General features: G+C 31.0%; 1 protein-coding gene across 2 annotated transcripts; it reads right to left on the bottom strand.

Annotated features, from left to right (window-relative positions):
* Positions 1-7,777: 7,777 nt before the first annotated feature.
* Positions 7,778-10,391, bottom strand: LOC131593516 (phytolongin Phyl1.1-like). Of its 2 annotated transcripts, none has more exons than XM_058866023.1 (2): positions 10,259-10,391; positions 7,778-9,148 (listed from the first exon to the last, which is right to left on the bottom strand). In XM_058866023.1, exon 2 carries the CDS (start codon positions 8,902-8,904, stop codon positions 8,077-8,079), a length of 828 nt encoding a protein of 275 aa, XP_058722006.1. In that variant the 5' UTR covers positions 8,905-9,148; positions 10,259-10,391; the 3' UTR covers positions 7,778-8,076. The 2 variants fall into 2 exon arrangements, with proteins under 2 accessions (XP_058722006.1, XP_058722005.1); XM_058866022.1 differs by having other exon boundaries at positions 7,778-9,242; positions 10,259-10,344.
* Between the last annotated feature and the right edge of the window lie 914 nt (positions 10,392-11,305).

The raw sequence follows: 11,305 nt of genomic DNA, 5'->3' as shown, positions 1-11,305 counted from the left end.
TTCTTTTAGCAGTCAACTTGTTTACTTCATTTACTACTGAATAAGGAGTGTATCCTTTGACTAACACATGAGGTGCTCTCCCATACAAGGCCTTAAAAGGCGTAGTCTTCAAGGAAGCATGGTAATTGGTATTATACAATATTCGGCCCAAGCTAACCACTTAGGCCACTATTTGAGTTTCATACCGGTTACACACCTTAAATATGTTTCTAAGCATATATTCACCACTTCAGTTTGCCCATCAGACTAAGGGTGATATGCACTGCTATATTTCAACTTAGTACCTTCCTGTTCAAATAATTCATACCAAAAATTGCTTAAAAAACTTTATCTCTGTTAGATACAATGGAACTAGGAAATCCATGTAATATGATCATTTCCTAAGTGAACAACTTAACAATGTCCTTGGTTGTGTAAGGGTGGTTGATAGGGAGGAAATGATCATATTTTGTCAGCCTATCAACAACCACCATAATTGTATCCACTCCTTGCACTTTAGGCAGCCCTCCAATGAAATCCATTGATATATCACTCCATATCTGTGTTGGTATTGATAAAGGCTGGAGCAACCCTCGAGGTGTCAAGGTCTGATATTTTATCCTCTGGCACACTTCACAAGCATGCACACTCCTGAATTTTCTTTCTCATCCCTTTCTAATAGACCACACTAGCAATTCTTTTGTAAGTCTGCAAGTGTCTAGAGTGTCCTCCTATAGTTGTATCATGAAATTCATTTAGAAGAAAATTGGTTTATACCATTTCCCTTAGGCTGTAATGATAACAAACTATTTAATGAACAACTAGGTATACTAACATATGTTCAAGTGTGCATGATTATTAGTAAAAGAATTTACGGGCTCTCACTGTGATAGGAATATATGAAGAGAAGCTTGAGACTCAGATTACGAAAGCTCAGAATCTAATGACTTAAATTCTAAATGATAAGATTACGATGTTTCACAACTATAGCAGGCGCCAATTCAAGTGGCTCCCCCTCTTTAATTCACTTTTTTTTTTTAAAAACATTAGATTGAGAATTATTGTGGAAGGTTGGTTAGTTTGATAATAAAACTTCAAAACTTAATTATTTTAAAAAAGAAATCACAAATATTAATAGAAATTTATAAATATTTAAAGTATTTAATTTTGTATTTATTGCTATGACTTTTTATAATCATTTATTAGATATTGAAGTGTATTATTAAAGAGATTAATTGTTATACATTGTCATTTTACACAGTTAATACATTACAATCATTTATAGATGATACTATGTGATTATAATAAAAGTCAACGACTTAAAAAAAATGTAACAACTATAATTAACTGAAAGTATAAAATGTTTTTACAGTATGAGTATTTATTAAGAAAATATTTTTATTGTATTTGAAAGAAAATAAAAGAGTGTATATAATATTTGAAAAAAATTGTAAGCTTCGTATAGATTACTAATTTTTTAAAATAATTTAATGCTAATGCTTTTAAATAGATATTAAAATAATAATTAGTTATGTCTCATCTAAATATATATTTGAAGATAAAAATTCTTTGCCTACTCAACTTCATTTGTTTTATTTTGTTGCAGAATAATGGAGGAAAATGTAGATATTATCAAAGCCTTTGTTGATTGTATTCTAATTTCCATAATTTATCTTTTAATAGAAATTTTTTTTTTGTCCAAAAGATGTATAAATCTCGGGTTTAGGGATGAAAAAAACACAATGGGTACATGTTTATAATATTTGTCATGGATACCAATCCAATCCGATGATTTAATGAATATTCATGATAAAATTAAGGGATATTTACTTGTAAGTAAAGGAATACGGATATGAATTTGACGGTATATATATTTATAGGTATCCTATTTGTTATTAATTATTAAATTTACTTAAATATTAATTTTTGAAATTTAAAATTATTATTATTTTGTTTAATATGAAATTATTATTATTATTTTGTTGAATCTAGTATAATTATTTGATTAAAGAAGTTAAAAGTGGATAAAAAATGTTTAGTTAATCATAATTTTTTAAAAATAATTTAAATATTAGTGTTTATGAAAATCCATAAATGTCTATGAATATCTCAAAATTTACGGATACTCGTCTGGTAGATAATTGCAGTGTATGTGAGACATACATGTATATCATATTTATCTAATGAGGTAGATAGTATGAAACTAGTAGATGTACCTATGAGTATCCATTGTCATTGTCATCTCTACCCGTTTGAGTTTCTACCCAACCTAACAATCTGTTGATGTGATACTAGTGATTTCTTTTTTAAATTATTTTAAATAAAAATATAAAATTAATATATCACTACAAACCATAATATTCCACTATTATTAAGTGTATTTCATAAAAGTGATGTGTTTTATAGAATTTTCTACTATAATTAAGTGTTATGGTATATTGATGAATTTTATAAAATATTATATGATGTGTTTCATTCAATTTGAATGTTGGAAATATGCCCAATTGTATTGAAGTGTGTTACAATCTTTTCATTGAAAAAACATTATCATTTTTTAAATTTAAAATACAACCTTTAAACCCAATCAAACCCTATCCACCCCATAAATGAATGGGTCATTTTGGTTCAGCTTTGGCTGTGAAATTATGGGTTGAAAGACGGATCTAACTCATTGAAGTTTGAATGAGTTGAATAACGGATTAGCACAAACCCGATCCAACCCAACCCATGTACATCCCTACCTAAATTACACTTCAATACCCATCCTAATTCAAAGTCTCTACACTTATTACATGGAGGATGCTTTTAATCTCTATGAAATTATTTCAAAGTGTTTTCTTTTTCCATAAGATATTTGACTCTTTGAAAGATTAATTATTGATTTGTCATCTACAGTTAGTTCCACTTCTTCCTCTTTTCGTATCTTCATTATAATCAACAGATATAGCAGCCACACTCCTTGACAGACTGCATTATAGGTTGCGATATAGTCCACTTTACAAGAACTGCTTGCTTCATAGAGCACCATAAGATTAGAGATTTGAACAACTTAAAGTTAGGTTTCTTACGCTTTTTCCTTTCTCTAAGCAGAAAGATCGTTCGGTGGGAGGGATGAGAGGTGGAAGGGTTAGTCGTGGCTTTGGGATCTTAAATGGAGAAGGACTCGTATTTTTGAGCATGAACAAATTTTGATATTTGAGCTCCTTCTTGTAATTAGGTACCTCATTTCTTCCACTTAGTCTAATAAGTGGTGGTGGCGTTTCTCTAAAGATGATATCTACTATGTATCCTCTGTGCACTCTTTTCTTCTTACCTGAAAGTTCCCACTACTACAAATAATACATCTCATGACGAAGGTTTCACCTCAACAAAAAAGAGGTATTATGCCAAGTCGCGCCATGTTTTATTTATTTTTTTATAAAAATAAAAACAACATATTCCCTCGGTTTTTATTAAAACCGAGGGGAAAAACAAATCAGGACACGCTTCGAATCACAACTATTGCAGTTTATGTTTTTATTTGTTTATAAGTGAATACAAAATGATATACCCCTTCAGTTTTCTTAAAATATGAGGGATAATATAATCAAATTTTACTATAAAAGCACTCGTTAAACAAATTTTACCCTAATCCTAACTTATATGTTGCTGCCCCAAACTAGTACATATCATTCTTTAAGATGCATTGAAAGACAGAAAAATCTTCAATGTTCTTCTATCCTTGAACAAAATAACTTTTCTGCCCTTACAATCTATTTCACATAATGGTGTTTATGTATTTTTGGAACAACTCTCTGTTAAACAATGTTAGAAAAGTTTCCTATGATAGATTGGAAGTGCAGAAAATCATGATTGCTTCTAGGTTAAACAAAGAAGATTGTTCAATCTTTAAAAAGATATATGCAACAAAATTTGAAATTGCAGCGATGATGATGAATCTCGATTTTTTAAATATTTTTGTGTAAACTATGTAATATTTTAAAAAATAGATATTATTCACCCGGGTTTTAGGGCTTACTTATCTTATTTTGTTTTTCTATTTAAAATAGAAAAAATGTTTCCCCTCTTTTTTTAACAAGCGAAGGAATGTGTAACACAACTACGATAACGAATCTCTATCCTACATTCTTAAAGGAACAACACTCAAGATATTGCCAAGACATCAATCCACAACAAAATATCTACATCCACCATAGAGCCAGTTTGTTTCAGCTTTAAAAAAATGGATTTTTTCTTTGTATTTTTGAAAATAATTTTTCAAAATCTTACAAGTTTTTTTATAGTCGTTTCTTCTAAAATGAAACATTAATTTTGACATCCTATAACATAAATATATATTATTGAAGATCAAAACTTAGTCAAAATCGCAATTTTTTCAAAAAGTTGTATTTCAAAAATGATTTTTATGAAAATCTATTTGAAATAGCTTCAAAATTAAGTGATTTTTTGAAATTTTGATATCCAGTTTTTTTTCCATAAATAGATGAAATACCTAAAATCACATTTTAAGAATAACTATTCAAACAAATTTTTCATTTGAAACTTTTATAAAAAGTTTCTTTGTAAAAAAATTTTTCACAAAATTATGTAACACTATAAAAATCATTTTTAAAAAAAGCCAAAACAAACGGGCCCTATGTCTTTCTCAGGGAAGCATTTGCATTGATAATATTTGCTCAAGATAATGAAATTTTGAAACTTAAAAAAGCTTGGAAAAATTCTCAATGATGGATTGCAAGTGTAGAAAAATATTTCCAATGTTTGGAATTGATATTTCCTTACTTGGAGCAGATAGCTCTTTAAAAGTTGATTGCGTGCAGTCCATAGAACTTTAAAATAATAAGCATAAAATGTATCCAACATGATATGGATTAGAGCAAAGATGTGTTATTCTCCAATAACAACAACTACTATGATAACACTACATTTGTTGCAATAATGTAATTTAATATTCTGGGTAAATAATGCAATGTTAAAAAAAAGCTTATACACCTTTTACCTTGACTTTTAACAGAAATCAAGGATATAATTTTGGCGTGATAATCGAGGCTATTTATCACAGTCCTTATGCAAATTTGTTACATTCACTTCATGAGTATCAACGCTCAAGACAGTTCCATTAGTGATTTGTGTGAAACCTAACAGACATCCATCATAAAAGCATTTTGAATATCAATAATTGTTAATGAACTATAACATGAAAATTTTTAAGCGTAAAAAACTCGGTAAAATTCTCTACGATGGATTGCAAGAGCAGAAAATAGATTGTGTTTAAGGTTTGTGTAATTCAATAATAAAAAAAAGTTTGACGATGTTCTTCTATAATCATATAATCATTCATTTAACTAACCCTTTTCTTGTTTTAAATTAGAAACAAATAAAAGTAAAAGGGATTTGGAATATATTGCATCTAATATTTTATCTTCCCCGACATTTCAATAAAACAAAGATCCAACACCTGATCTTCACCAACAGTGATGACGATGAATCAGATTCAAAATTGTTATATATTTTACAGAAATATTCGGTGTAAACAATGTTATATTATGGGTAACCAATTAATTTATAAATATTATATAGTTTGTAATGAATTTAAAAAATATATCAATCTTATCCCTCGGTGTTATTGATAAACCGAGAGGTTTGATGCACTAATTTTGAAAATATTGAAAGTGCTTAAGTTGGGGTTCAAACCCATGTGCATAAGCGTTTTCCCCTCGGTGTTTTAAAAATCAAGGGGTAAAGTTGATGTTTTTCATGACGTCCTTTGTTACCTCACTTCTATAGCTGATGTTAAATGCATTTTCCGTCCAAGATGAAATGTGTTTTTTGTAGTAGTGTTTCTTTAGACCATCAGGTTTTGCCTGTGGAGTTGGTCTCTCCAATATTTGAAGAAGTTGGCCCATATAAAGTTATTGTTTTCTCCTGACAGCTTTTGCAGAATCGTATTCTTATTAAAGAAAATCTTCCTATACACATTTAGAATTATTAGTATGTTCATGAGTAAGGTTGAAGCCTAAAGCCTGTCACTTGCTTGCAACCAAAAGAGTCATGACGTACATAAAAGGAACATGACTATGGAGTGTTATTTCCTGCCAATTTAAGTTTGCTTGAGCTTGCCAAGAATCTTGTTGGCTTTTCAAATGGAGATTGGTGTGAAGATAAGAAAAAAGAACACACTAGAGTACTTGTTCAAGTTCTACAATGCTTCAATATCACGGTGCTCGAAAAAGCAACATGTAATTGCGTTGTTTACTTATGAGTTTGAATACATAGCATGCTCACTAGCTGCTTGTCAAACAATGTGGCTACCCTCAATTTCGAAGGAGTTTGAGATAAAGGTAAGAAAACCTATGTTCCCATTCTTAGACAACAAATTTATAATTGATTGGCGAAAATTCCTATGCTATACGGAAGAAGTAAGCAGATTAAAACAAAGTTTAATAAAGAAATAAGCATATTGAATCAAAAGTTTCATTTTATTAAAGAACAATTCAATAAGAAAATGTTAAGGTGATTTATTACTCAACTGAAAAACTAATAGATACTTATTCACTAAACCATTTAAGATTGACACTTTTGAAAGACTTAAAAAAACTTAAATTAAAGTTTTATGTTGACTTTCTTATAATTTAAATTGTTTTTTTAACTTAAGTTATTTTATTAAGACACTTAACTTTAATTGAAATAATTAGCATTAAGATAGCATCAATTGAATTTGGTTATGCAAAATTTAAGACTTTCAGAAAATGTAAATAAAATGTGAATACTTTTATTGAAAATGACCACTTACTTTCTTCTATGAATTATTCAAGTGAATGCAAAACCAAGTCTTAGAGTTAGAAACCAAACATGAAAGAGACACGACAACATGTTTCAAGTAGACACATTTGGTTTTAAATTTAATAAATAGACAAACCAAACATCATTGCTCAATTCATCAATTTGATTCAGTCTTTTGAGAACTAGTCAACAACAAATCTTTCAACCTCTCTCTAAAATTTGACCCGGCAATTTTCCTTCTTTTGATGAAACTTTCAAAGAAAAAAAAACTGAATGTATATTGGTTATAGTTATTCTCGTTGATGAAGCACCGACATCTCTTAAAACATATTTGTCTTTGTTCATGTCGATATTAAACACTTATATTTATATTGACATTTATCATTATATTTATATTGACATTTGTGATTCCGTTTAATTTATTTATTTTTTTAAAATTATTACCAGTGTCAGAGAATCAGTAGGAAAATCAGTAGTAGGGTCATATTCGGAGTGTTTGCACTTCATATGTGGATAAAACTTGAAAATATCTAGAAGACCATAATCTCAATATTAAAAAAAAAACATTTTTTTCGCAAATCCTAATTCAACTAACAAGAGTCAATATTACTAAATTAGAAACCATCAGAGTTCGAACCGTGATATTCATGTGAGTTTATAGTAGTTATTACCACTTCGTCCAGACAAAAAAACAAAGCCAAAAAGGCTTAATTGCAACTTTAGTCCCCCTATTTTGTCTTTTTTTTTTTATTTTGATCTCTCTATTTTAAAAATCACTATTTTAGTCCCCTTTTTAAATTTTCAGTGCAATTTTTGTCCCCCTATTTTGCCTTTTTCTGCAAAATTAGTCCCTATTCCTGTATCTTTTTCAATAGAAAATTCAAAAGGGGGACCAAAATCGTGGTTTTAAAAATGAGAGGACTAAAATCGAGAAAAAGACAAAATAGAGGGACCAAAGTTGCAATTAAGCAAAAAAAAAAAAAAAAAAAAAATATTACCAATCATATCTACATGCTTGTATGTATGAAAGAGAAATACAGAAACAGACCAAACCTTTAAAATCTTCTCAAAATTCATATACAAGTACAAATTTTTAAAAGTGATGAAACTGTACATAAACATCTATAATTAAAAAACTCATATAGTATTGAATAAACCAGAAACACATGCCTAAAAATAGATCTTACTAACATGACAAATGTGTGATTTTCTCCAACTACATTCTCCACTAAAGAAACTAATTTCTGTTGTTGATCGATCACGCACAGAAAAACGATCAAATTCAGAGTCGCGTAAGAGGTTTGAATTTGAATTCTATCGAATGCAGGATATACCGCGGCATACTACTAACCAGATGACAAATAATATAATACATACAGCTGCATCGATAGCTAGAACAATACGTACTTGGCGCCACCATTTCTTACGAACGTTATGAGGGGCTTGTCTCATTCTCGTTGAACCGATATCCTTTTGCAGAGAAGTAGATGCACCTGCGCCGCCTTGGCTAATACCGTCCAGATTTCCTGAATCAGCCCTTACTCCTCTATCCGTAGATTTTCGATGCTCCTCTAACTCAACATCTCTCATTACAATCACGTGATCCTTTACTTTCTTTTTCTCTGGTTTGCTCGATTTTCCTAATAAAGGGGCTTTTGTTGAAACAGCGCCTTCGATTTGTCCGTTCAAATTGTTCGGTGACGGAGACAGACCGTCGTAGGAAGCTTCGTCTCTCCAATTACTACCATTACGCGAGACATTCTCTAACGAAGTGATCAGATTGCGAATCACAGGAACCAGTTTCTCTTGAATGTTAATCGAATTCATGCTTGACGAAAATCCCCTTGAACCTTTTCTAGCTACCTTTCTGAATTCATCTCTAACGTGTTCCAAAAACCGAAGAACTACCAAGTTACCAATACCTTCATCGACAATCGCAAAGTAAACATATCCATCTTCCATTAGAAATTCGTAAGTCCTTTTACCTATTGTCTCAAAATACCACCTGTGAAAAGAAGGGGCCGCCTCCAAGCACAGGGCCGCGACTTTCTCAACTTCTTCACTTCCGCCACTATATGCATACAGGACGTGCTTACCTTTAGAAACACAACAGTAGTGAACTTTATTTTGAATCGAATCCATTGACGACCGGCGGTTCAATAAATATATCCCGTATCAAATCGCAACCAACTCCACTCAAATGACAGAACCGCAGATCATAAAATTTGCTTCTCTCTATGTCTCAGATGTTAAATCTCGGAAAACACCGATATGTCGTTATCATAAAAAACAAACAAACAAACAAACCAAAATCTTCAAGTCTTGTCTCAAACAAAAGCCGTTAACGTAATAAGCAAAACCAAGCGAAGTTCTCGAAAATCGCCGGCTGCAAAATCAAAACATCCGAGGTTACCAACACGAACCTTCAGCTAAGTAAATCATAAACAAAGCTCTTCATTCTTGCCAAGGGACCAACTTGACTATTCATATGGAAAAAAAGGCAAATATTCTTTTAGTAAAGAAACAAATACTACTAAAGTATAATAGGTTAATATAGTAGGTAATAACAACAAGCAACATTCATATATACAAAAAACTCCTCAATCAAATGACATGAAGCATCGACTCTCGGATCCAGATTCCGTGCAGTCACGCCACGCCGACAGACACTTCAGATAGAATACGGGATCAGGATTCTCTTAAGTTACAAACTGCGTGAACTCACACAATCAGGATCCGGTTACAAACTGTCTGAGTGCGTGAATGCATGCAGTCTCCTACTGTACTGAATCCAAATTTTCGAATTCGAGTTCCATGTCCAGCACAGACAAAACATAGTTTACTGGTTTAGCTTTTGGAAGAGCCAAAATCAAATCAATTCCAGAGATGTAGAATTGATTTTGAGGTGTTTGATTCTTCTAAAGTAGAATTGATTTTGTTTTCAAAATTGATTCTACTAGAACCGGTAACTTTTGAGTTTAAATATTGAAATCTACTATTCAACTCGATCGATTTTGCATAAAATTATTCAAACATAAATCACTTTACATCAACTCACTTTTAACCAGACATAATCAATTCACTCAAAATCAATTTTTTTCACCGCAGAACCAAACATACTCACAGTCACTTTGATTTTCTCAAATTATTACCGATATTTACGTGTCAGTGTAGTGTTTGGTGTTCAGATAACCATATCAGATCTTCAACAAAAGAAGTAACAGAACCTAAGATCATAAAACCTACAAACTCAACATAAAAAACCCTAAAAAATTTCTTAAAAAAAGAAAGAGAAACTTCAAATCTACAACAGCAATTCAAAAATCTTGAAGTGAAGTCAAAGATCCAAAACATAATCAAATTCAAAAATTTAACTAGTACTAATTTCTGTTAATTTTTAGATTAAAAATTTGAATCAAATTTACAAGTGTTGCAGAACTTAAAATTGAAAGTTGAAAACTAAGAACATGAAAATTAGAATGCAGAGAGAACATACCTGATGCATGTGTGGTGGGTGGAGAGAGAGAATGAGAGAGAAGAAGAAGAACGAAAAAGTCTGATTCAGATTTTGTTTTCCATAGTTGAATAATTATTATGTAAAAATAAATAAATATTAAATAATGTTTTTTTAAGCAAAAAAAAAAAAAGTAGTTGAATTAATTATTCTTCTCAAGCCTAAAATGAGTAATCTATTACAAATATAACTTACCGTTAGTGTATATACGGACCCAAATGAAACTCAAATCCAAGTGAAACTTTGTATCTATAGGTTTGTTTCTCCATGCAACATTGGGTTATTGGCAAGATTTATTGAAGATTTTGTTGTCTATCATCAATTTGAATGGATTGCTCTCCTTGAACTTCAACTCCTTTAGCAAATTCTTCAGTCAAACAACTAGACAAACTTACAGAGCCTCGACAATGTACTTAGCCTTACATGTTGACAGTGCAACCGTTGGTTGCTTCTTGGAACACCATGAAATGGGAGCTATCAAATACATAAATATGTATCTTGTAGTGCTTCTTCTGCCAACTTTGTGCCCACACCAGTTAGAGTCTGAATAATATATCAACTCAGCATCATCTAACACTCCATATAGAAACAAAATTGCATGCCTCATAACCCCTTTACATACTTGAGTATCATGACTTCAACTTGGCAATGAGACTACTTTGACTTACTCATAAACCTGCTTATCATTCCAACTGCATATCATATGTTAGACCTGATGTTACATTGGCATCAGAGTCAAGTTTATGGTTTGTCTTTGTAGGTGTGACTTCAAGCTTACAATTCATCAGCACAAAACTCTTCAGCAACTCAAACTCATACTTTAGTTGGTGCACAATGATTACCTTCTTAGAGTGTAAAATCTCCATGACTAGAAAATATACCATCTTTCCAAGGTCACTCATATCAAAAGCATTCATTAGCATCTTTTTGAACTTATTTATCTCAAAATTTCAACTCTCTGTCAAAAGTATGTCATCTACATAAAGACACGTCAAAATCACATTGTCATCAGAAGTATGCTAAACATAC

The sequence above is a fragment of the Vicia villosa genome, linkage group LG3 (genome assembly GCF_029867415.1).
Source record: "Vicia villosa cultivar HV-30 ecotype Madison, WI linkage group LG3, Vvil1.0, whole genome shotgun sequence".
In the NCBI taxonomy this organism is placed as follows: Eukaryota; Viridiplantae; Streptophyta; class Magnoliopsida; order Fabales; family Fabaceae; genus Vicia; species Vicia villosa.
The sequence above is the reverse complement of the archived record's forward strand: the minus strand, read 5'-3'. Positions and strand labels throughout refer to the sequence as shown.